This window comes from Candoia aspera, chromosome 2 (assembly GCF_035149785.1).
Source record: "Candoia aspera isolate rCanAsp1 chromosome 2, rCanAsp1.hap2, whole genome shotgun sequence".
Taxonomy (NCBI): Eukaryota; Metazoa; Chordata; class Lepidosauria; order Squamata; family Boidae; genus Candoia; species Candoia aspera.
Window position 1 is genome coordinate 235,192,079 of NC_086154.1, and position 27,353 is coordinate 235,219,431.

At 36.4% G+C, this 27,353-nt stretch overlaps 1 protein-coding gene across 1 annotated transcript in view; it reads right to left on the bottom strand.

Moving 5' to 3' along the window:
• ARSB (arylsulfatase B) overlaps positions 1 to 27,353 on the bottom strand; it is a 75,533-nt gene that overhangs the window by 20,323 nt on the left and 27,857 nt on the right. The window contains exons 5-6 of the mRNA XM_063295557.1: positions 25,535 to 25,778; positions 23,651 to 23,721 (exon numbers count right to left, since the gene is read on the bottom strand). Coding sequence (XP_063151627.1) covers positions 23,651 to 23,721; positions 25,535 to 25,778 — 315 coding nt within the window. The remainder of the gene's footprint in view (positions 1 to 23,650; positions 23,722 to 25,534; positions 25,779 to 27,353) is intronic.

The following is a 27,353-nucleotide window of genomic DNA, read 5'->3' on the forward strand; positions in this document are numbered from 1 at the left end:
TGTATTGTATAAACAATATTGTATCTTGTAGGTGTCTCTTCACTTTCTTTGTACACCTACTGAATGAAATGGTTGTTTTGCTTTTGCTTTTGCTTTCCTTCCTTTCCCATCTTTAAAATATATTGTTTGCTTTTATTTGTTGTTTTCATTATTTTTTATTGTAAAACATTTCAATATGGGATTGTATCTGAAGTAGTATATAATCATATAATATAGAATGTATTAAATAAATATCAAATAAACAAATATATCTTGTTAATCTTTGCCTAACATGGGCTCTTCTGCATATAAAATGTGTTAGGTAAACTGTGAGTCACATAAAACTTCCAATTTCTTATTTTCATCCTCTGGAGTTCTTCAAAATTATACTGGTGAAATTCACCAGCAATCATTAAGTTATGGTGCATGCCATTTATCACCAATATTCTGTAGGAAATTAAACGAAGTATGTGTGTTTGGCTAACACTTCAATAAGTTTAATGAACCTATTAATGTTAGAAATAGCATTCCCCCACAAACACCAAAAAAACAGACTACCCATATAAAATGGGTCCAAAATACCTGTCCTGTCCTGTATGGTGATCTGCATCACCACCACGAGTTTTACAAATCTAAGCCACCCCAAAAAATGAATCACGAAAAAGTATTGTGGCCCCTCGACACAAAAAGGTTGAGTGGTCCTTAGTACGAGCCACATATTCGACCAAAGTCATTTATTTATTCATTCATTCATTCATTCTTCAAATTTCTATCACCACCCATCTCTCCCAAAAAGGGGACTCTTTTCTTGTACTTCTGCATAGGCTGAGACATGCAGACTTCTCTTTCAGTCTTCCTCAGTTTGGGCTGCTCCAGCTATGCGGTCATACTTGCTGGGGATTCTGGAAGCTCAAGTCTCAGCACACTTGGAAGGCATGAAATTGGGGAAAACCTCTCTATTATTTGTTGGAAGGCTCTGTTTCTGCTGGTTACCAAACCATTTAGGGCACTTCATATAGTTTGTATTGATAAGGAAGGCACACAGACACTATAGCTGAAAACAGTTGGCTTGGGGGTGAAATGAGCCTATGCAGCTCAGCTTTTAAATATTTGCCAATATGGCCTATTATTTTTCTAAAGGGCAAAATTAAATTGGATATGGTAGTGTTCTAAACTTTGCCACTACTGAATTTTCCACCATGAACATTTTCTGCCGTTGTTGTTGTTGTTTACTTTACATACTGCTGATCTACAGTTCCCAGCAATTCTGACCACCATAGCCAATGGGGAGTTTTAATTCAACAACATCTGGAACACTATAGGTTCTCCTGCTGTGTTTTATTCAATAAAGTTTTAAACTTTACCCTTGTGTTAAAGTTACACCATAATTTAGCAGTTACTGTAAACTAAGATTACCCTTCAAAGATTACAATAGCTTTTCCCACCTGGTGCACACCAAATGTTTTTGACTACAATTTCCATCATCTCAATCCTGGTATTAGGGAAGGTTACATTTGCATGACACAGTTGCTGTCTTCAGCTTAACAGATCTCAAATGGTGTATGATGCAGAATTGCAAGGATTAGTTTGTTTCAATGTTAGCTTTACATCAGATATGCATAATTTAAGGCACATCACATATGCATAATTTAAATTTAAAAAATGGGGGGGGGGAGAGAGAAGGAATAAGCTCGCAATCAGACAAGTGTTGCAGTCCCAGACAGATATTAAAAGACGTTTTATGAAGCTCTGCATGGACTGCCATATACTATTCGTGGATTAATTTTTCCTAGATTATTTAAACAGATCTACCTACTTGCCGATTTGGTTTTCTTATTTTTTCCAGCCTTAAATATGGTTCATTCTATTTCCCCATCTGAGATTTAAAACAAAAATTACATTCATACATGTTTTTATATGCATTTTCCCCAATATAAGCAACTTCACATATTATTCTCTCAAGTATAAGAGTAATTTCAAGGGATGACAGTGTTTTTCTTTGCAGCATTGTTCGAAAGAGCTGAACCAAACCAAAAAAGGTGAGCATGAGGCATTCTTTGAACACAGTCACATGAACACACAAGCACACACACAAATAACTAAATGATACCATTTCCTAACTTATATTTTCTACATAGGAACAGAGGTTCGGGTTGGGGAAAGGCCAGGAAAATGATGTTCCCTCTGGAAACTACTGCATCAATTAACTGTACTGCCTTTTCTCCAGGGATGAATGGCCTGACAGTGTTTGCATCAACAGTTTTTTATGTCTTCAAAGGAATAAACTCTACAACCAATTTAAAAACAACAAAAATTAAACCAATCTCAGAAACTTCATACAAGCACTGTCCTTTCCATTGTACTGTATACCCTTCCTAAATACTGGTGACCCAAAAGAATGCTTAAAACTAATGATTCCATGGACATCTGAGTTCTAAGATGTGTTGCTGCTTCAGATATCCTGAACAGACATTTGGAAACTAAGAGGAAAATAAAAAACAAAACAAAAAAAACTTTGCAAAATAATTGCTTCCAGAATGTTTCCACTCATTACTTCAAGATTTCAGTTGTACTCTGCCAACAGTTTTCCTGTTCCAGTTACATTTGTATAAAAGGATGAAATATTCATCCTTTATTCCTCCTTTTCATACATCTAATAATAAACTCCTGAAAAAGAAACTTGAGAAGACCGAGATCATACTATAACATGCTATTTCACATGAAATATTGTCCTTCACTGGGATTTTACAACTTCAAAGATCAGACTATAAAGTGATATACTGTCACAGGATGGCAAATCAAAGAACTGCTTATTTAAAAGAAGCATCAAGCAAAAATTTTCCTCCAAGTGTAAAATGAACAATCCACAGAGAAAGTTCTTTTACTCACCTTTACTTAAAAGTATTTGTTTTCATACTTTGGAAAGATTACTTTTGAATGTTGGTATGAACTCTAAGGAGAGATAACTTTTGTGGCAGGATGGCGTTACCACTTTGATTGTGCTTTTGAAGTGCATCTCAGATTACATCAGAATTTACATGTGGATTTCTATACTCTCCAGAAAATTTCAGAATTAGTATCTGGAACTGAGGGTAATTATACTGTCTGTGGCACAAACAAATAGTCATAAACAAACAAACAAACAAACAAACAATAGGCATAAATAAATAGTCAACCCTGGCCCTGGGAATTTTTACTGAGACTGTTGTTTCACCATCTTGGATTTTATATTTATATTTTTATAATGAATCTGTTTTTATGATATTTTAATCTTTTATTATCTTAATTTGACTGTAAACCACCCAGAGTCGCTTGCTGAGATGGGCAGTGAAGAAATGTGATAAACAAACCAACAAACAAACATTACAGCAGCAGAAACACCATGGCACTCTCTTTCTTGCTAGCACGAGGAGGCTGTTCGCTGTACTAACAATCTAAAGCAGAGGAAGTGCATTGAAAGTATCACTATGTCTGCTGATGGTCTCTTTCCACATGCTGGCACCCTGATAGTGCCATCACTGTGCTTTCTTCATGGCAGGTTTCCCAAGAAGACAGATCTGCAGATACCAACGTGTGAGAAATTACAGGTGTAATTCCTGCCCTTTCATAGGAAAAAGGAGAGAGTGTGGCAAAAGAATTATTTCTTTATCCACAGTTGATTGAAAATAGATGTCTCTGTCCTAACAGCCAGGAACCACGCTGAGACAAGGAATAGGTCTCTAGTGTTTTATTACTGCTACATAAACAGAAAATCCTAACAAACTGAAGAAGCGTGGGAAGAACCCCGACAGATAAACCCCAAAGGCTAAGGCGGGCCCGATCTGCGTCTCTTTGAATGGCTACCTAATTCCTCAGTGCTACGCATGCGCTTTACAGCCTGGATGGGAGCCCCCTGCTTGCCATCCTTACTCATGACAGTCTCTCTCTTTTTACTTGGACAGTACTAGCATACAGTAAGGACAATAAAATAGAAAAAAAGCCAAGCAAAATGGCAAGTCATTAAATGAAAATAATCAGACAAAGCAGCAATAAAACTACAGCAGAAACAGAAAGATTTTACACCAGCAATGGGAACTCATGCAGTTGAGAAAGCAGCTTCTAGAGGCCCAAAACTGTCCTAAGAGAAGGTCTTAATGCTGAGCCAAAGGCCAACAAGCAGAAAGCTAAATGAATCACCTTAGCCAATGCATCTGGGTACAACAGAAAAGCCACAGACCTAGATCCTTCTCAAATACTCTAAGCCACAGTTTCCCAAACTGTGAGGTGCACCTCCCTTGGGGAGGTGCAGACAGAGTCCAGGGGAGGTGTGAAAAACCTTTTAGTGAGATTGTTACAATAAATCCACCTTTCCCAAAGCTTCATTGTATTGTATTGTCTTGTTTGTGGTGTTCATTTTGGTGTTGGGATTTTTAGGGAGATATGTACATTAAGGTTACACTAAAGGGAGGTATGATGGCAAAAGATTTAGGAAGTCCTGCTCTAGGCATACAAGTAGTCCTCGCTTAATGACCACAATTGAGACTGCAATTTCAGTTGCTAAGCAAAGTGGTCACTGAGTGAATCTGACCTGATTTCACAACTTTTGTGGCAGTCATTAGGCGAATCACTGTGGGTGTTAAGCGAACCAAGTGGTTGTTCAGTGAATCATGCAGTTCCCAATTGGTTTTGCTTGCCAGAAGCCAGCTGGGAAGGTTGAAAATGGCGATCATGTGACCATGGGACGCTGCAATGTGAATCAGTTGCCAAGAGCCCAAATTGTGATCATGTGACAGCGGGGATGCTGTGACAGTCATAAATGTGAGGACAGATCGTAAGCCAGTTTTTCCAGCACTGTCCTAAGTCTGAACAGTCACTAAATGAACGGTTGTTAAGCCAAGGACCTGTAACAACATGCAGTTTTACAGATATTCTTGAGTGAGCATCCTAGATTAGAGAAGATCAGACCAGTTTATACTCAAGCATATCACAAGGGTGGCCTGCTGTATGTCAACAGGAAAATTTGAAGTCCAATATATCTTGAGGCCACAGGCTAGAGAAAGCTTTGTTAAAACATCAGCAATAATAGATAAGACTAAATGGACAATTTTTGCAATAAATACTATGATCCCTTTAAAAAAATTGCATGAATAAATGTTAACGGAACAAGTAATAGATGAGATAGCCAGGTTTGCAGATTGCATCAAATTATTCACAACTGCGAAGTGTAAAGTAAATCCAAATTGATAGAAAAATGCCATGCATGTAGTCAAAAATATTTAGAAGCTTTCAGTCTCCAAGCACTGTAACCTGCAATAAACATTCTGACCTTCATATATATTGTAATGGGATTGAAAACAGCTGTAATTTCCAAGCAAGATCTCAGATCTATGATGCAAAGTGATTATGAAGTAAACTGCAGCAGGATAAATGGCAAATCCAATGGCTTGACTGGAAAAGAAATTTAGAATACAGCAACTGGTATTAGCCAGTGTGCTGGATAGAGTAAGTTATCTGTATTTAGTCACATTAAAATTGGTGTGAAAAGTCAGGTACAATTTAAGTCCTACTGATTCCAGTAGGAACTATGCAACTATATTAACTGTTCTAGATGCAACGTAATATAATTATATAAATAAACAGTAAACAAATTGAGAAATCATATATAGTTCTCACCATCTCATCTTCCAAAACATTACCATAAAGCTATGAACATCTGACTACATTCTCAGAAATTCTGGCAATTTTCTTTATAAAATAAAAGTCTGCCATTTTTAAAGTTTACATTAATAACAATAAAAGAGAAATGGAAAGCGTGAGCTAGTATTAAGAACAATATAATACTCATTGGTAATTGATGATCTGAAGAACAATCGTATCTTCATGTAAAAGCCTCATTGGGAGTCACGTAGCAAATAAATTTAAATAAATATTATTTATTTACAGCCCAAGACCAAGTCACAGAATTTAAAAAGACAGCACACCATTAATACATACATAAGTGCAATAACTACATATAGTACATACATATGTAAAAGGAAGAAACTCTATAAAGTTGACATTTCATTGAAGAGACCAAATAGTTTCTATAAGCCAGTATTTTTCTTTTAAAAATCATGGAAGACCCCAAAAGAGCTTTTGTCTGTATGGGTTATATTTACTGAAATTTACTGTATTAAAAATTAAAATGGACACATTTGCTGCTGCTACCACTTCTCACAATTGTTTGATGGGATTTTAATATTGTCTTATTTTTCAACATAGACTGGCAAATAATTTTGATTTCACATACCCTTGAGAGGGTTCTGGGGGACCCCCAGGGGTCCTAGGACCACACTTTAAGAAACACTGCTATAAGCTAAGGCTATAAATAAAGAATTCACTACTGCCTTCAGAACACCTGGACATTGGTCATTTAATAAGATTTGAATTGGAATATTAGCTTCAAAGACTTTCATAATCATGAAAATAAGGTTATCAATAACTTAGGTTTATGCTCAGAGATAAAATACAGGGAACTACTAAGTTCATCTAGATCAGTACTGTCTGGAAATGATGCTTCAAGATGTCAAACAGAGGCCTCCTACAACACATTCTATTTGAAAAAGGCAGGTATCGTATTGAACATGGAATTCTGTATGCAACACATGTGTTGTGTAGTCATTCCTCAAGAACTTACCCAAATATTGAGTAGTGTGACTACATAATTTGAAAGTAATGGTGAGCAAGCTACAAGCACACGTTGCCCCATTGACATTTCTGCTGCCTCTAGAGTTTAAAACCGTGCTTTTGAAATGTGGAAAATAATGGCAATGTTTTGAGGGTACAATGTTTTATTTCTCTCTCCTCCCTCCTGCAAGTATACCCTAAACTAGATAGGTTAAATCTCTGCTCACTTAGTACAGTTATTTTGATCGGTGTCCCACAATCCAGCCCCACCCTCTTCAGACACATCACCACCACACTGCTTGCAACCTTTGTTGGCTAGAATAGAATAAAATAGAACAGAACAGAACAAAAAATAGTAAAATAAAAATAATAAAAATGTGTTGTGAATGACTAGAGAAAAATTCCCCACCTCACCACAGATAGCCTACTAATGTATTTCCAGAAGCCCTTGGTTGTCCTATACTGGAGGCAAAATGCTGGCATAGCTAAATGTTGGTTCTGTTCCAGAAAGGAAAATACTATATTCTGTGGACCAGAAAGTTATTCCAAGTGTCTTGCATACTGCAAGGTCTGAATATACACTGGGAGAGATCTCATAGACACAGCTTCCAATTTTGCACGAGGAGATGCAGAAGGCATCCATGACAGCATTGGGGGTGGGGAGCTTAAGAACAAAAGGTAATACAGATGGTTCTTAGACCAGAAAGGTTTGTGTTTGTTTTTCACTAATTTTTCTGTCATTTTCTAAATCATGATATATGAAAACAATTATTTCCCTTGAAAAAGGAGGATGCTGAAATGTCAAAAGCTCCTTTAGGCTCTACTGTGATAATGAAGTATTGGAGAAATAAAAAAAATTTTTTGCTACTTCAGTGAAGAAAGACATTTTGTGACCTTTTGCAGCTTTATGGAGATAATGAATTTTCTGCAGGACTCAGACAATTTCAGTTACTCTATTAAAATAAGAATGCTTGAGGAATAGCTGTGACCTTGACCTTTGAAAAATTAATGGAAAACTGATTTTGAAGGAACTGATAAAAATCTAGTTATTATCTAGACTCTGATTCATTACTGTTATGGCGATAATGCACAGATAATATATGATAAATATTTTTATAATAACCAAACAATGTTATTCAACCTTCTTCACTCATCAGTTGAACTATTAACACCTGATATTTAGATATAAATCCTCTACTCACTTCTTTTCGTGGTGACAGTTATCAGTTTTATATAAAGATCTTTTCTTTCAAGTTGAAAGACTTTGCAAGTCAGTAAAGTAACAGTAGCAAGGTGAACAGGATTAGCTTCAGGCCTTATCTTCTAATGTTAAGTGAACTATAAAATAACCAAGATTTGTCCTGAGCTCAAGCTTATCTAATTCAAGTTTTCAAGTAGCCTTTTGTTATTATTTTAAGAGATCAGGTTTAAAAAAATATTGTTGAGGGGGCTGCTGTGCTGTGTTTTAATGCGATTTTTAGTCAGGGCTGTTTTGTTTTGTCTATGCTTTTAATTGTTTTAATTATCATTAGATTTTGTAAGCCCCTCCCCCCGTCTGCTGGAGCGGGCGGCTATAATAAATGTAATGAAATACATAAATAAACAAATACATTTATATTTCAGGAAGATCACAATGGGCTATTTTCCAAACCCCAAATTTTATTAGTAATGTTTCTAAAAGAGAAAATCAGAAAAAACACCACCAATTTATCAGTTTCTGGCAATGCCACATAGAAACCTGAAGGAAACTTACAGTGAAGGAAATTATACATAAAAATCAAAGCAGAAAGTTAGGCCCCGGACTAATTTGGAACATCATTCCCCCTAAGGTGAGATTTGCCCAGACCCTATTGGCCTTCTGGAAATTTCTTCAAATGTGATTTTTCCAGCAGGCTTGGGGATCCCAGGGAAACAGAGAGCCTGTGAGACGGTTACATTGTGTGTAGGATGTTGGTCCGTTCTCCGGCAGTCTTATTTATACTTATGTTTAATTGCTTTTAATGGTTGTTTTTAACTGTTTCTTTTACAGTATTGTATGCCACCTACAGTCACGCGTGAGATGGACAGCTATATAAATTTAATAAATAAAGGAAAAGGGATGCCTTTGTCCATCTAACTCAGGCCAGTCTAATTCTTGAGAAGACTCTGGGAACAATATCTAAATTAATTTTATTTGATTTAATGAGTCTGTAGTCATTCATAAACACATCTGTACTAGTGGAGAAAAATCTCTCTCCCCATTATTCCTATGTTTTCCAAATCTGCTGTGGAGGCTTGGGGTACATTCGGAAAATATTTGGTAGCTTCAGGAGGAAAAATGCAAAGACTTTGGCAAGGCCAATGAAATTTTATTGACCGTCCCTCATTCTGTATTTATTTTCTGCCCAAGACGAATGGGTAAGCAAAGTACACCAAATATGGTAAATAAAAGAAAAAATAAAACAACACAAAAAACTGAAGCAGTTAATAATGTGGAGCTACCAATAGGTTCCTAAAAGACATGGCTATCAATAGGAATTTTGCCACCTTCTTAGAAGTTTCTCAGAATTGATGATGTACAACAAGAACAGTAATCTCATAATGATAGGAGCAATTAATGTTACTGACAAATGGACCTATGAGTTTAGATCGCTGCTTGTTATGTAATTGGCATTTTAATAGCACACGTGATGAAAATTCATCCTCTGTATCTGAGCACAGGCAAGTGTGACTTTTGTGTAGAAGGTTAGCATTTATTGATGGCTATCCTAATTGGAAGTTCCCCAATTTATGCCAGAGTTTCCTGTGAGGAGCATGTAGGATATTTAAAAAAATATTTAGGCTAAGTCCCAGGAGGAGAGGGGGCAATTATGCTGTAGAAAGGATGGGAAACATAGCCTCTCGTAAAATCTTGTATATCCACAAAGTTGCAAGCAGAAGTCTTCCCACAGCTCTTAGGTTAGTGGAGCTTTTTAAATGGAACCTGAGAGCTCACACCTATGAGTATCACTCATATATAGTATCACTATATATGGTATAGTATATATAGTATCACTCTCCTTTCCAAGCTTATATTTTGTAATGAGCAAATGGGAAAAAGAAAAGGTGGTTTATTAAGTTTACTTGATTCTCAGGAAAGTAGGAGTGAACACCCTGGGGTTTCAGGACCATAGGAGACACCCAAGTGTGAATACCTTCCAACTGCACTGATGATTTTGGTTTCTCACCACTTTGCTATAATTACAACTTAAATACTATTTCCCAGTATTTGTATAATAAATTTAATAACATTTGAACAATCTGAGAAGAACTCCAACCCAACTCCCTCTCCTCCCAAAACACTCAGAGGGTGAGGGGAAGAGGAAAATTGGGCCTCTCCTATGGGTATGATATGGCCATGCCCACTTTCCACCACTGTCTCACCCTCTGCAGTCCTCAGCCTTTCACCATTAAGTGCTCTCTCTGTCACCAAAATGTTGGATGCTCTGCAATAAACATTTAATATAACATTAATACACTGCCATTTATGAAAAAAGAGGTGGGAATTATATTTGTTCTTCTGCAAAGACAAATATAGGGCATTTATAAGGAATAATTATATTTTGTTCATTCTCATTTAAAGTATGTCGCCTACACTGTTTGACTGGGCTATCTTTCCTTTTTATTGATGTTCCAGACTAAATATAGTCCACCACCAAGAAATGATGACCTCTTTAGAGTTTGATATTCATCCAAACTCTGCAGTTCCAGAAAAGAAACAAAAACCTGTGATCTGAGGGACCGCCATTTATGGCTGCAAGTCTTAATTTGGCATGATCTGCTACAACATCTGTAGACATAACCTATTTCTGGGATCTCTACTCTTCTGGAGCTGTTGAGAATATCTGCTGTAATGAGAATGTCCACCATGAGGCAGAGCCTTGCCCATCCACAAAGTGGCTGCCACAGGAGACAGAACCAAACACAGATACCGATCTACTAGAACAAGTCAACACCTGCTCTATCCCAAAGGCCAGAGCACTATCCCCTACCTCTGCTTATCTTTTTCCGGAGATACTTTAAAACAAAATACTGGGCTGCAGGCACCCATTATTTTTATTTTCTAAAAGAAATGTTATGAGGTGATTTGGAACCCAGAGGCATTTTTGGAAATAAAGATGAAACTGGAATTTGATACTCTGTTTTGCAGCATACCACCGCCTCATTTTTAACATTAAAGTATTTTTAATCATGTAAAAGTAAAGTCTTGGAGGGAGCTGTGTGGACACATTGGTTTAGGCAGCAGAATGTAAGGAGAGTTACTTCCTTCAGGTTCCTTAACACCAGAACACACACCAAATGATACTGGTAACCTATCTATCACTGACACTATGATCCTGCTACCAAGTATGGCTCTGGGGGAGTATTTAGAATTTTGTGCTTATATATTAGAACCCACTGCTACCATGGAAGAATATTAAAAACTATTTCTTCATCACACATGGCTTGGTAAAGTTGTAGTTTATTGAACTCTTTCTCAATAGGATATCATGATCAAGTGTAAGGATAAACAATTTTCTTTTGAGAGTTTTGGATTAGATAACCTGTGTGTACTTGACATTTCCAAAGTTTAAATGCACTAAGTTAATAGCAGGAGATCACATGGGACTTATGAGTTTTGTTAACATTTTTTTCCTCAAATGATGTCATTATCTACATGGGTGTAAAGAAAAACAAGTTTGCTTCTTTATAAGAGGCTGTATAAATGCACCCAACCCAAAAGCAGTTCATGCCATTTCCTTACACTGCATGTTTGTTCTCTTTACATAATTTTATATTCCCCTAATATTGAAAAAGAAGTATGAATGGCACAAATCAACTTGGCTGTACAATAACTCATAGAATCATTTCTAGCTCCTGTGCACTGGATGAAAAATGGAGCCCAAAGGAGATAAGTGTCCTGTAATCAAGACAAATTCTTCTGGTATTCTTGCAGATGCAATATATAATGTCACTAGAATTCAAATGTGATTTATTATAAACTAAATACAGTACCCACATATTATAAAATATTACTTCAAAAGGTAATGGGCAATTCCATAATAAAGAAAGGTACTGATTCAACAGAATATAGATATGCATAAATACTGTATCACATAAACTATATTCAGATATTATTAGAAGTGTTTACCCCAGAACATGAATATAATTGTTAAATATAGTATTTGTTAAATTGTTCCTTTGGGCAGCTCCACAGACCTTTGATTTAATTCCTGCTGTATCTTCAGTAGAGGGTGTGCTGTCTCCCTCTTTCTCTCTGAATACTGGTCAGTGGTAGTCACCAGCATCTCATAATCAGTTAGGGGTGCCAAAATCCTCATAAAGTGAATGCAAACACAAGCAAATAACTGAAAATAAAATTGTAGCCAATGCATTCTGCACTTTACCACATAAACACTATACAACTATGCATGCATGTGTGCAAAAAAACCCCTACCATGCAATTATTTATTTTGGAATAATAAATACTACAAAATTTATGAAGAGCTAACCTTCATGACGGCTCTGGGGAGCTCACAAGAAAGTAATTAATAACATCAATAGAAATAAAAAACAAAGGTATAAGATATAAGCTAGCAGTGATGGAATTTAAATTAAATTAGTTTATATTAAAAAAGAGCTTATTCTACAGTGTCTCCTTTACAACTGTGTCATAGATCTATGGCTTAAAAAAAAAATTGTCCAAGTTGCTATCGGTAGACATACAAATACAACATATCTGATTTTTCATGTAGCATCTTTTTTATTTTTATTGACTTTATTACTTACTTACTTTGATTGTTGTGAGCTGCCAGAGTCACTGAGAGTCAGCATACAAGGTTAATAAATTATTATTAGTAGTAGCAGTACAGAATTTAGATTGGAGAATGTTTCTTCCGCAGAAACATGCATGTAGCACATCTATTCTGAGTTCAGTACTCAACTTTAGACATACTTGATAAAATCCTGTTTTAAAAATTCTTCTTAAAATTTTTTAAAAGCTTTTAAAGTACTAAGTATATAGACAAATTCAGATTAACAACTATGAGTGCCAAGCATTCAATTATTTTCATCATCATTCAATTCAGATTATGAAAAATAAAACTGGCTACAGTAGAACACAAAGTTCTAGTGCTTGTATGTGACAGGCCACCTAGCAATGTCTGTGTGGTTAGGCATATGTTTGGTTTAGCAGTTAAGGGAATTTTGATTCAAAGCCAGCTGGTTTTTAATTCAGCTGAATCACTGAAACTTGATGAAATGCCATAAGACAATCTAAAAGAAAGCAGATCCTTCACAATGGAAGAGCTGACGTCACCCTCAAAGCTGCCAAGCCATCAATAACTTGGAGAGCTGTACTTTCAAAAGGAAAGATGCAAAGTTATAACAAATGTGTATATGTACATTTTGAAATATTGTTCCAATGCATGTAAGTGCACTTAATTTAAAGCATATATTATGTGAGTCCTTAATACGGTTAATTCGGTTAGCGTATTCATCAGGGAATAGTTAGTCTTTTCTTTAATTTGGTGTTCTGTTTGAAATTCTGAATCAACAGAAGGTCAAGAGAATCTGCAAATGTAGATTATTGATCAAGAAAAAGGGAATTCAGTAATTGACGTGAGTAACTAATAGAACTTTCATAAACTTGATTGCTTCCAGATATTTTAGATTTCTTTTTTTATAGTAAATTTTATTAGGTTTCAAGAGAAGAATAAAAACTACAAAAAAACAAAAAACTACAAAGAAATTTTAAAAAACTAAAAAACTGCAGAAACACAAGAGAAAAAAATTTCAAATTTACAAAAAGATGTGGCTTCTGACTTTTAACAGCAAGAATATTCAAAAATTTCCATAATCAATCTCTTACTCTATATTAAACCAAAACACCACATTATTTCTATAAGTCATTCCACTTTAACACATAATAAAAATCACTCAGTACAGTTACTCCTCCCCCTTAAATTAAAATAAAGAAAACAAAGTTCATATAAACCTCCTAAACATCTTTCTCCCCTCCAAAAGATAAAACATATTTAATTATCCCCTTCCTACCACTATTCTATACATTTCTGTCTACTATAAGAATCAAATTAAAAAGCACACAAGTTCTCTATTATACTTAATCATACAACAATAATCCCAATCTTAATATACCCAAAAAACAATGACAATTCAAAACAGTAATTCCATATCTTTAAAAGGGAATAACATCAATCAAATCCTTAAAGCAAACGAGATAAACATTCTTTAACCCTAATATAACAGTTCTCATAATTTTCATCTTAATAAACCCAAAAAACAAAGCCAATTCAAAACAGTAAATCCAAATCTTTAAAGCCAAACAGCATCAATCAAATCCTTAAAGCAAACCAGATGAACATTCTTAACCCTTATCCCACTTCAGAATAATCCAAAGCAGTTACACATCCCCACAATGTGCACAGAGCTTTCCTCTTGAAAGAATCAAACAGCCCAACTGCCCCCCTCAAAGATTTCAGGTTCTTTTCATGGCATTCCACCAGAAAGTCAACTTCACTTGTGGCTTGCAGATCACTCTCTCCCTTAGATTTCTCCAACTCCATTACCCAATCTTCATCCAGCATCTCGATAAAAATCCCAATCTCAGTCTTAAAAAAAACCTTTCTGTCACTCTTAAATTCCTCAATTTCATCCACCACATCCCCAACCTGATAGCACATTTTAGATCTCATATATTCCACAATGTCCTGGATATCTTGCATAAAAGCTTGATAGAAGTCAGGAGAAATCTGTTTAAAATCCGGGTGAAAGTCAGAAAGAATCTATTTGAAATCCTCCATGTCTCACGCAGTAGATTATGGCACCCCCTAGGAGCTTAACCGGCAAGAGTCGAAGATATGGAAGAGTTTCAAAGTGTGTTTACATAAAGTGAGAGTGAGATAGCAGACAGTTCTCAAGGGAGAGTGAAAACAGAAAGCTGAAGGTTCAAATCAGCCTATTGAACGTGTAGGAAAATGCTAATATCTTCAAATTTAATACAAAAATAATAACAGGAAGACAATTGTTTACTCTCAATCTTTGGAATTTCCTTTGGAAGGAAAACAAAATCCAAAACTTAAAAGAATTCTTTTAAAAAGAAGTAATCCTAAAAATAATGTTAAGTACCAAGAGAACCAGCTTCTCCTCGCTGTAGAAAGCCTCTCTTGGGGTATATATACTTAAAAAAAAATACAAATTGGTGATTTAGAAATGGGGTGGCTGGTCTTAGTGTCCCTTTAAGGCTACAGCACGGCTTGGAAAGTGATGAAGTCCCTGCCTCCCAGCTGGCTCTTACCAGTCAAACGTGAAATGCTGTTTGCAATCTTCTGGCTGCAAGCAGCCGTCCAGAGGACAGATGGGATGATTCCAGGTATTCTCCTTGACCCGGAGAACGTTTCTGGGCTTCAGAAAAAACTGCCTCAGCCCAAAAAGTGTTACCATGTTGTCAGCTCTGCCCGCTGAACCAGCGGGCACAGCCATTCAGTCCGCCATTCCCACCAGAAGCCCAGACATTTTAGATTTCAATTGTAATGCTGACCGGGAGAATAAATGTGAGTTGTTAAATTTTGATTTCTCTGTTTCTCGTTATTGCAAATAAATGAAATTCAGTTTTTCTTACCTGTAAATCTGTGAAGTTTGTTGAATATGAGAATTTTTTTCTGTCAGGTCCACATTAAAATTTGGATGTATATTTTTCAAATATATTTATTTACAATTTGCCAATCAACAAACTTTTTAAAAATATTTTTCTCTAATATGATGGATATGAGACAGTGCCAAAGATGTGCTGTGTTGCAGAAATGGAGTTATTTTCTGTTTTTTGTACTCAATGTACTATCATCTCTCTGAAATGTCCTGCCCTAGATCCTTTATCTTTGATGTTTTGCTGCTCCATTATTCACTATTACCCACTGTTGTATTTATTGTTTTTATTACTGTAAGATACTTTGGATGCAATTGCTGGAAAACCAAGTCTGTATTTCTAGGTTGCAACCTTATGTATGTCATCTGGATGAGAATAGTTTCCACTGAATTCCAAGTAACTTAATTCTGAACAGACATACAAAGGATTGTAGCTTAAGTGTAGGTGTGTGAAATTCTTAAGTCTGTTTTATATATAATGTAAATATGCAAATGGTCAGCATTCCAATATTTTTATTAAATTTTGCTAGCTTATTAGAACTTTGAGGAAAAAAAATCCAAAAACAGCAGATCATCTGCTAAAATCAAGATAGCTATTAGACTAAGAACTTTTCTCTATCTCTTTGCTGTTATCTAGCCATCATCCATTTAACTGCTTGACATGCTAAGGAGACAACTCTGATTCATCAATTAAATAGTTACAGTATATGTGAACCCCTCATTTCCAGTTTGATTCAGTACTGAGTCCAGTTATATATTGCAGAACACACCAGGAACACATATGCAGCTTTCACTAGACCTGATGCTCCTACTAAGGGGGCAGGTGTCTGTGATGTTGTCCTTACTTTATTAAAGATACAAACAGGGAAGAAGGAAAATATCCCAGTTTAAATTATGAGCCAAAAAGGGTTAGGGGAAAATTTGTCCACGATACTAAGCATTACGGATGGACCACTTCATATAATATGTCCGTGTGTATGTGTGTGGCTGTGAATGAAGGACTTTTTAGAATTCCAAGTTGGAAAAGGGTAGTTTAGAACTGAGTTTTTCAGACTGGGTGCTGCAGAATCTTAAGAGTTCCACAAGAACCTAAATGGGTTCCATGGGAGAATGGAAACAATAGACCAGTGTTTCTCAACCTTGGCAACTATAAGATGTGTGGTTGGTTGGGGAATTCTGGTAGTTGAAGTCCACACTTCTTAAAGTTGCCAAGGTTGAGAAACACTGAAAAAGACTCTTCTTAAGTGACTAAGACTTAGTCCTTTACAGAGGAACTAATATTTTTCCCCCTTAGTCCCTCATGCAATTGTTTTTCCCTCAGTCTAGTGTTTCTTAAACTTCTTGTTCTCAGGACCCCTTCCCATTTTAAAAAATTATGAAGAACCCCAAAAGAGCTTTTATTTGTATGGGTTATATTTATCGATATTTACTGTATTAAAAATTGAAATTGATGCATTCATAGAATATTTATTTATTGAAGAATCATGTAAAAATAATAATTATTAAACCCATTAGATATGAACATGTTTTTATGAAAAAAGCACTATATTTTGTTAACAAGAACAACAAAAGATAATGAGAAGAGTGACATTGTTTTTAAAGATACAGCAGAAAGGCTGGAGCTTTTCAGCTGACATTCAAAGCCCTGTTCAGGAGTTATGGGAATTATTATTTTTTGAAACAGTTTTGGCAGCTGGAAAGTTTGAAACCCACTGGTTTAAAGCATCATGACTCTTTCAAAATTTGGTCTGAACAGAAAGTCAAAAGAGGGTACAAAAAAGTATTGCACCCTACAAGCAGACCCTTTCCTTTGTTCCCTTCATGTGAATAATCCTCTGCTTTTAAATTAGGAAGGAGAAGGAAGAGATTGCTACGGAATCCATGTGTTACTACTCAAATCATTTTGCCAAACTTCAAGCTTGATTACAAAACTAGAAAAGATGAAGAAAAAATGTCACAGTGATTTGTGTCTAATGATAGTTGGGGATGGGACAAATACAGCCAGGGTTCCAATAGCTCTGAAGGCCACATCAAGATCAGTGGGAGATGCACATGGTCCACTGGTTGCCTAAACAAGAAAGTAGGAGCTGGCAAAGGGGAGAGTCGAATCAACAGTTTTAATTGCAATTATTAAAGTAAGCTAAAGCCGATGAAAAAACAAAACATAATAGCAATTTAACATTACATTAATGAAATGGAGACAGCAATGAATAGTAAAAGAAGGAATTTTGCAATCCTATATGCTTAGCAAAATATAGAACCTTTCATCAAAGGCCAAGCACTTTGAGAGATAAAACTTAAATGGGAATGTGAAAATATGCTGCTCTTCACTACAACAGCAAAAGAATAAGAATATTTGTTTTTAATTGCTGCATTGAGCTACAGTAAGCTACAATGTGGTTGATTCGGGCTTAGTGTGTTTCATGAACACAACTGTGATTTGCAAACAATAGTTTATGACATCATACAAAGAGTGAACAGGGCCATTAAGCAAACCATGGTGATGCATAAACCTTATCAGTGTTTTAAATATTTAAAATAATAGCACAATAAATTGGAACGGAGGAATAATAGAATAATTTTTTGCAGTGGATTACACATTTGCAGTGAAAACAGCAAAAATCTTGTGGCACCTTAAAAGCTAAGTTTAGATCCGCAAATAATTATAAAAAATAAATCTGATACTCTTTAAGTTAACACAAAACTATTGTTTTTACTGGTAGAAACATTCAACTGTGAGGAAAACATTACTTAATGGGGAAGCACTTTAGAAAATTAATCTGTAATACTAAAAGTAATGCAATTTCTTGCATTGTGATTGCTGAAACAGCATCCATGCCATCATTTTTATTATCATTATAAAACTGACATCTCTAAGCTGTTTTTTTCATCCATGCAAAGGGGAGAAATGGGGATCCCATCTCTTTTTTCCTTTTCTTTTTTGCAGCTTAAAAACAGTGCTTTTTTAACTAAAAAAGACAGAAGCAGCCTTCTTCATGTCCTCCCATCAGTCATAGTTTTCCCAGGCTATAAAAAAATATTAAGTGTGTAAAATCATACCAACCCTGAATTTGTAGCTTGAACATCTGTTTTAAAGGAAAAGGTTTGGCAATATGTGTCTGTAACGCTTCAAGTACTGACATTCTTTCCAAGGGAAATTATCTTGAATGAATCACCAGTGGAAGACCCTCTAATCTGAAGATGTGTTTCGGAAATAATGATTATTTTAGCAATGTTTAAAACTCAGCATTTGAAAGATACTTAACCTTTCAGACAAACACTTCCCATTCTCAGCACTCAAAGATAATCAGCCCATTTGCATATAAAACAGGGTGAGTGGGAGTACTTCCAGACAAATGCTTTTGTATCACTTCAGGATTGGCTCCAGTCCTAATTGTTCTCATGACATTATCTGTTTTGAAGCTGAGTTTATTTATTCCTTACTCTGCTCTGGTTTATTGGAAATTACAGCAACAAGGGCTTTGAATTCATTTGTCCTTTGAAGTTTCCAGGGAACCTTTCCTACAGTTCTGCAGAACGTGTGGGTGGTCCATCTTCCACTGCAGGGAATTCTCACCTCACCCTGCTTTTGGGGCTCAAATCAACCAATGCACATCAGTCCCCCACCACAGAGGTTCAATATCCTGTTCCTGAAGCCTGTTTCTATATGCATAGTTGAGAATTTATCTTTTCACCCCACCTCCCCTAATTCAGTCAACACAGTAATATGCAATCATAGTAATACCCTAACAGAGAAATTGCCAAGTTGCAAAATTGCAACTATCATGCCACTTTCACAAATTTCAGGGGATTTTAAAACAGCAATCAACCAGCACCAGACAAACAAGATACCTGAGTGGCTTTCAATAAATCTATTGGCTTTTAATAAGCTACCTTATCCTGCATGGGCTCTCTTCACTGTAATCTCTCAAATGCTTTTGCAAAACATAGACAAATCTATGAAAGTAAGATAAAGTCTCAGTTTGATTCTTGGCAACTTCGTGGCACATTCATGTTGCTTTCTCAACAGCAACACAAAAATGGTTTGGCACTACCTTCTTCCAGAATGTTTTATCAGTTAAAATGTCTACCACTCTGGCATTTCCTGGTGGTCTCCTGTGAAAGTATTATCCTATCTGATTCTGCTTAGCTTTTTTAATACAGAAATTTTGTAACACTGGTGGTACTACTAGCAATTTATTTTATTTCTTTTTCTGTTTACTCCATGATCAATAACATATCAGGAAGCAGGGCATTATTTGAGACCACAACCCTGGGGGTGGTTGAACAGCCTAAAAGTTCTAGTACAACCTACTCTTGGCCTGTAATGGCATAGCCTCAGAAGAAAGAGACTTACTCTTGTACAGGCAATTATGAACACAGGTATTTAAATGCACAGATACAAATCATCAGGGTCCAGTGCATTTTAAATAATGTTACTTTGCATACCTTTGACCCAATCTAATAGGAAAAAATACAGTGGTGCTTAAAAGTTTGTGAACTCTTTTGAATTTTCAATATTTCTGCATAAATATGACCTAAAACATGTTCTGTTCTCCACACAAATCCTACAACTAGATAAAGATAACCCAATTAAACAAACGAATCAACAACATTATAGTTGTTCATTTATTTATTGAGGAAAATGACCCTGGAGAAAGATAAATGATGAAGTCCTTTTGTAACAATGAGGTGGACTTTGTTTTCAAGTGACAGTATGTCTGGGAAGACATGAATATATTCTTTCTGCAGCAGCATTACAGTGGCTTGATATGTATTCTATTGATCAAAATTAAAGTAGAAAGAGTATTTCTTTCCAGTTATCTCTATCTAGAAATGTTTAAGAAATAGAGGTATCTTGGAGTAAATGTACTGAAAAAAGCCTCACCAGCTTGAGCACAGCTGAATAAATGGCAGAAGCAAATGTTGCAACACCTGGTCTTCATATCCACCAGCTCTGAGCTTCCTGTCTTTCATAATGGAGTATGTACTCAGTACTGAGAAACAGCCATTCTGTGCCAATAGGGTTTTTCTTTTTTTGTTTTTGCTTTTGTTTTAATTGTGGCTAATACCTAAAAGAGTGACAGTTTGTTGTAGTGGTTAAGGCACCAGGCTAAAAACCAGGAGACTGAGAGTTCTAGTCCTGTCTTAGGCACAACTCTCTGAGCCCTAGGAAGAAATGGCAAACTACTTCCAAAATCTTGCCAAGAAAACTGCTGTGACTAGTCCAGACAGCTGCCAAGAGCCAAGACTGACTTGAAAGCACAAATAAAATAAAATAAAATCTAAAAAAACTAGCAGTCACAGTAAGATTATGATGGTTTGAGAAAACCTAAGTCAAATCCCCACTCAAATATAAAACTCACTGGATAACCAGCCACTACTTCTCAGCCTAACCTCATCCATAGAATTGTTGTGAGATAAATGTAGATGGGTAAGAAAACCACATACACCTCACTGAGCTCCTAGAAGAAAGCTGAAATAAATGCAATTACTAATAACTAAATTCCTATGGCTCATACCTTCTAGTTTAGGAACAGCTCAATCCTAGGGGCATGAGTTTGTTGTAGAAGTCAGTTGTGAATGAAATGTACTTTATATACTTAGGATTAAGAAGCCACAGCACTAAAAACTGGTTCTCGAGCCAAGGCTGATCAAATCTGGCTCATATTAGACTCTGCATAAAGAATCTCATGTGTTTTCCATAATGACCTCCAAGTTATGAATCAGCTACAAAGGAGGTCCTTTATCTAAACTAACTATTCTCTGTGGAGTAGCTATGTTCAAAGAACTAATGTACAAGATGAGTGGGAAAACTGCCATCCACATGAGCCACATTACTGAAAGCTGCTTCATTGTCAACATGGGTCAGTATGCCTTATTACAATATATCTAAGTTCAGAACTGGATGGTCCACAGCACTTTATGTAAGGTGATTCTTGCTCCCAAAACAGCACTTATGTGTCCCCCCTTCCATTAAAATAACAAATTAAAAATGATTCATACAAGCTCACTAAATCTTGGGAGATCTTTATGATCTTATACCTATGATCTTATCATACTGTATCTTTAAAGAGAATGCCAAAGTCTCACAAACCTCAGGATCTCATGTGAGAACCCAGTGAGATCATCAGAATCTAGGAATATTTGACAATCCTATGAAATAGTAGGTGATTGCACATGGTGTACAAACCTTGCTGAAAATGCAAGTAGGGCCATGCTAGTCAGGGACTAGGCATAGAAATCCTATATATGCCACCTTTAGTTACAGTTACTGGAAACAAAACAGATATGTTTGGAGAAAATCAAAACCTTAATTCATCTTGCAGCTGTCTTTATCTCCTCCAGAGCAACTGCTTTCCTTGATTTTAGAGGCCCTGTGCACCATTTGGCCTATACAGAATTCAGAGCAACCGATTTATCTAGCACGTGGCTCCCAGGTAATATACAGCACATTAACTAGCTAACCTAATATTTCATAAAACTTTTTTCGACTCCCAGGAAGACCAAAATATATGCCTGGAATGCTCAGTATGACCTTGATAGTGATCTGCTTCTTGTTCTTCCAACCCTTTATCCACTTTCCTTCTCTCATGCATGCACAATTATTCTTCTCCTACCCAGCTTGTACAGTTGCATTGGGAAGAAGGAAAAAAGGCAGAGCCCAGGCTGCCATATAGCGCAGTCCCGATTCTGCCTCCCAACCTTTGTTTCTTGCACTTCCAATCAGGAGCGCTGCTGACCTGTAAGGCACCTCTGTGCACCACATGGCAGCTGCACTTTCCCACTGCTTTATTCTCCCTTTTCTTCTATAGCACATGTGCAGATGCACAGAATAGTAGCTGGGTGGGCTTCTTCCCCTACCGTTCCCATCATTTGATGCCCCCCATGCCATGGCACCTTTGTGCAGTGCACAACTTGCACACCTGCTTGCATCACCTTGCACACCTGCTTGCACACCTGCTTGCACACCTTGCAGTGCACAACTTGCACACCTGCTTGCACACCTGCTTGCACACCTGCTTGCACACCTACTTCGTTTTGTAGAAGTGGGAGGTGAAAAAATAGCACAAACCCACAACCCTGCAAGGAGAACTGCCCTCTGTAGTTTGGGACACCATTCTCTTATTCCATAGCAATTTTATTAAGAAATTTAGAGAGAGTGCAAAACTGACATGTTCCAATGAATTTTTTCTTTAAACCATCCCCATATTGAAAAGCTTAGTTTCTGGCAAAGAAAAAAAAAGCTGAAAAGAGTTGTAGAATAGACAAAAGTTTACTGGAGAAGAAATCTGGTGGAATCTCCAAGTCGTATTATTACAGTTCAAAAGCAACCAGAGGACTTGGAACTTCAGAGGTACGGATGGGCTCAGGCTTCCCTCCGACCCCCCCCCCCACTTTCTAAGAGGTCAACGAAGGAACTTGATTACATATGAAACAGCCTATGCTTATACATACACAGCTATCAGAACAAAACCTCTTCATTTCATTTCATTTCATTTCATTTCATTTCATGGGTTTATGGGCCACCCCAATCTGTTACAATTCTGGGCAGCTTATAAAAATACAATAAAAACAGAAGTAAAAACAAGAAATTACATAATTAAAATGAGAAAGTCCATAAAAAGACTCCTACCATTCAAAATACCACATCACACAAGGTGTCCATCACCCACTCTGACTCAGGCCTGAAGATAGAGCCAGGTTTTAAGGGGTTGTTTAAATAGGGCTGGGGGTGGGGGCAGCCATGTGAATCTCAGGGAATGGTATTCCAAGGGATAGGTGCCATGACAGAGAAGGGCCATTTCCAGGGTTCTGCCAGCTAACATTATTTGATAGATGGAGTATACTGACTCTGTCAGATCATGTGGGGTAGGCAGAAACTACAAGGGATAGGCAGTCCCCCAAATAACCAGGCCTAATGCTATACTCTTCAGGGCTGGAGGTGGTTATACCTTTGGCCTGAAATCTCACTGTGTACCTGGGACATGTGTTTATCTATCAACAGCTGTTCCACATTCTGGTCTATATTGTTTTACAATTGAGTAACTTGAGAGCATTGGTGAGGACAATCATTCTGGGAATGATTTAGAGTGGTTAACTGTGCTATGTAGATACAATCACTGTAACACTTTTATGGCAAAGAGGTAGAATGGCTAGTACTCATCCATACTTATGGGTTCTTCCCAGTGGAGAGGGGAATCCTACCTTGAGGGGGAATCCTCACTTGGTCTTCAGGAGGACTCCAAGATTGCTATTATATACACTCTTACCTGGGAATAAGTCCCACTGAACTCAACAGGATTCATTTTTTAGTACATCTGCAAATGTTTGTAAAAGATCCAGTAATTTATGTCAGACTTACATGGAGATGGATCCATGAAAATTGGATCTATGTTATGAAGCAGCTCCTTCCTGGGTGATGGCTTTCCTTCACTGAAACAAAGTTTATTATAAAAGGATTCAATCTCCTTCCATAGTTCAACAGAAATTTATTCCTCCTATTTCAATGTTTGCTTTTGTGCACATTTGAAGAAACAAAGGAATTCATGATAACCAATTACATTTGCAAAGTTGCCCCAAAACAAGTTTAAAATAATGTGTGTCCCTTTCATTGCATTGGGAAAACAGTACCTACTTTATTTCTTTATTTTAGGGAGTATGTCTGGTTTTCCTTCCATAAAATGAAAATCACAGAGATTTGTACCAATCTTTTAAAATACAATAAGCCAATTCAAGAAATTTAAAAAAGCAGTCCTGGTTCATATCTCTCACTAAGTCATAGTTGGATTTAAACAAGGTTTGTTCAATAAGATAAAATACCAGGGTTTGCATTTTGTGCTAAACCCTAATTCATGGTTTATAAACCACAATGGCTAGCTTCCTACAGCATGGTAATCTAAAATAAGAAACTATATTATGGCTTAATACAATACACCCGTTCATTTAGGAGAACTACAAGATGAAATTAAGAACACCAAACCATAAAATCTGTAAAACAAGCAAACAAACACCTTGCTTCATCTTTAAACACTGTTTTCTAAATAGCTAAAGGAAGAATCTTAGACCACCTTTTCTGGGAAAAAGTTCCAAAGCTGCTGTGCCACTTACTGAAAAGGCTCCTGTCTATGTTCTGCCTCCCTGACTAGAGCTCTCTTTCTGAACCGCAATCCACAGCAATCCTTCATGCAAAAGAAGATGTTCTGGAAAGTACCCAGCGTGCTCGTTTTCTCTCTCTCTTCCAAACACTGCTCAAGGAGCGCGTCACAAGACTGTGGCTCAGCAAATCTCTGTGAGATTTAGTTTTACTCGGTTTATACAACATTGGTTGCTATGGTGTCATTTTATTTAGACAGCCTTGTCAGATCAGAATCTTAGTTGGTCTGCTGCACTTAGAAAAGTTCAGGGACACCAGCTGCCAGAGAATGCCCAATCATTCATAAAATACCACCCTTGTTTCAGATACTCAGTACCTAAAAAATCTCCAGAGATGCTTGTCTGACCAGAGAGAATAATAAAAACATTACCCCAGCAGGCAAAATAGTTTAAATAGCTCTAATAGAAAGCTGTTGTAAGTAACTGATGCATGACAGAATCAAGCAGGGAGGAGAGTGGGGTCAATTTCATGTATTCTGCCTTACTGCAAAACTGTAAATGCAAGAAATTTTTTCCCATGGAGGGGGGTCTCCCAATACAGTAATCCCATACCCAAAATACATGTATCATACTTTAAAAACCAATCAATTAAAACCTAGCCATTATATTTTTCAGTGAGAAGTTTTTGCTGGAACAATTTTAGCAAGTCAATTTATACTGCTGATAGCTTATTAAGCAATTATCATCCCTCCACATTTACTTCCTGATTCTGAAAACCAGTTACTTTTCTACTACGACAAAATTAACCTGGTTACATTTTTAAAACTACCAGCTTTCTGGAGAAATCTGTTTGTACTGTGAAGTGCTATAAGAGGAAATGTAGAAGTGAACTCCTCCTCCATCCCATTTTCAACATACTTCATTTCCCCGTCTGCTGTCTAAAAGTGCTCATGAACATAGCTTCCCTCCATCTCCCACCCAATTTTGTTCAATATCTCTTCTTTGCTTTAACAATACATTAACATTTTCAGAGTTGAACAAACCTTTTAACAAATTCATTTTTTTAAAAAAAGTCCTGTCGTATTAATTATATATATTTTAGAAGCATACTTTGCTTCTTGGGCTTCATCAAATTCTGCTTCAAGCGTGTTACCTGAGTGTTTTCCAGATATCAAAGCCATCTAGAGGCTTTGTGCCGTTGGTATGTCCTCCAGCAAGCTTCACCAAAGTTGGCAGCCAATCAGAAATGTGGATCAGGTCATGGCTTTCTACTCCCTTCTGTTTCAGTAAAGGACTGGCAACAAATCCAACTCCTCTCACTCCTCCTTCCCATAAAGTCCACTTTCTTCCTCTTAAGGGCCAGTTGTTTCCACCTCCCAGAGTTTGGCCTCCGTTATCTGAAATACATTTAACAATATATGCAACTGATTCTTATAACATCTTCTTATATACATTTATGTAATACTTTATGCATGAAACAGTAGGTTGGACTTGACAACCAACTCACTCCATCCCATTTATGATTCTATGTAAATTTTATTGATCAGTAGATTAGATCAACCTTTTCAATAGGAAAGCAGAAGGCAGTATTAAACAGGGAGGGCCTACAATTCAACACATGGGATCACATATTGCTGTATGCCAAAATGTGTTACTTCTAGCTTCTTCTGATAGTCTGAACCCAGCAGCTATGGTTTGTACATCAGGGTTTAAGGCTTAATTTTATAACAGCCCACTGTTATTTAGTCAACAAACCATGGCTAAACAAATAATAGTTTAGCACAATATGTGAGTCAAACTTATAACAAGGAATAGTAAAGAAAGGGTCAGTCCCCAGCATCTCCAATGAAAGACTCTGGAAGTGTACAACAGCAAAAATCCCTGCCTTCAATTTCAGAAACATAATCAATGAGAATAACAGTATTGGGCTGGATTGATCAATAGTCCAAGTCATTAAAAAGCAGCATCATTTATGATATGAAATATGAGTTACATCCAATAATTCGGTTTCAGAATATATAACTACAGACAGGGTTCCTCACAGAATGCTCCAGAAAACATTGTAATTTACTACATAATTAGATAGGCATACATGTTCATATCTTCATACAGCACTGATAAGTTTTTAAGATATTTGCAGAGTAAAACCAGTTTTTTTCATTAGTGGAAAAAACAGTATAATTAATTTTCTTCTTGCAATCTAATATTCATTAAAACAAATATTTTGTGCTGGTGCAGGTGGATCATTGGTAGGGCTACAAAATTTAATCAAGTACCTGGTTGAATAAATCATTTTTAAAATACTTTAATTGATTATATAATAGTAATTGACTAAAAATTTTCCCAATTAATTGGGAATCAGATTTCCAAAAATACAAAGTATTTATAAAACTGGCAAGGACAATTTAAAAGAGCCTACTCTGTGTCTTATACATCAATGCCCAGTGTGACAAACACAGTAGATGCATATATCAAGAGCAGGCCTGCAAATGGCAAATGGTACATCTTCTCTGGGATAACTACTTCTATGGAGAAAGCAGCAAATCAGGAGAAGGGATTTTAGTAATTCCTCCTACCTTCTGAAGCTTCTGCCTTTCTGAACTGCTTTGAAATATCCTACAAGCCTATGTGCCTATGCTCATGTGCAAGGGGCTACAGAAGAGAAAATAATTATGAATTATTGCTGTAAGCAGCCCAGAGTCACTTTCTGTGAGATGGGCGGCTATATAAATTTGAGTAATAAACAAACAAATAAGCAAAACTCTCCCTTCCACACCCATATGTGACATTAACACTTATAAAAATGTAGTGAATAAATTAATCAATTAATTTTTGAAAGAAATGCATGATGTCCCTAGTTGATGAAGTCAAATTACAATGACTAGGATCTACATTGCCTTTCTTTTACTGAAAATATACTTTTTTTAAAGTTGTGGCTCATAGCAAGTTGTTATATAGTCTAAAAAACTACA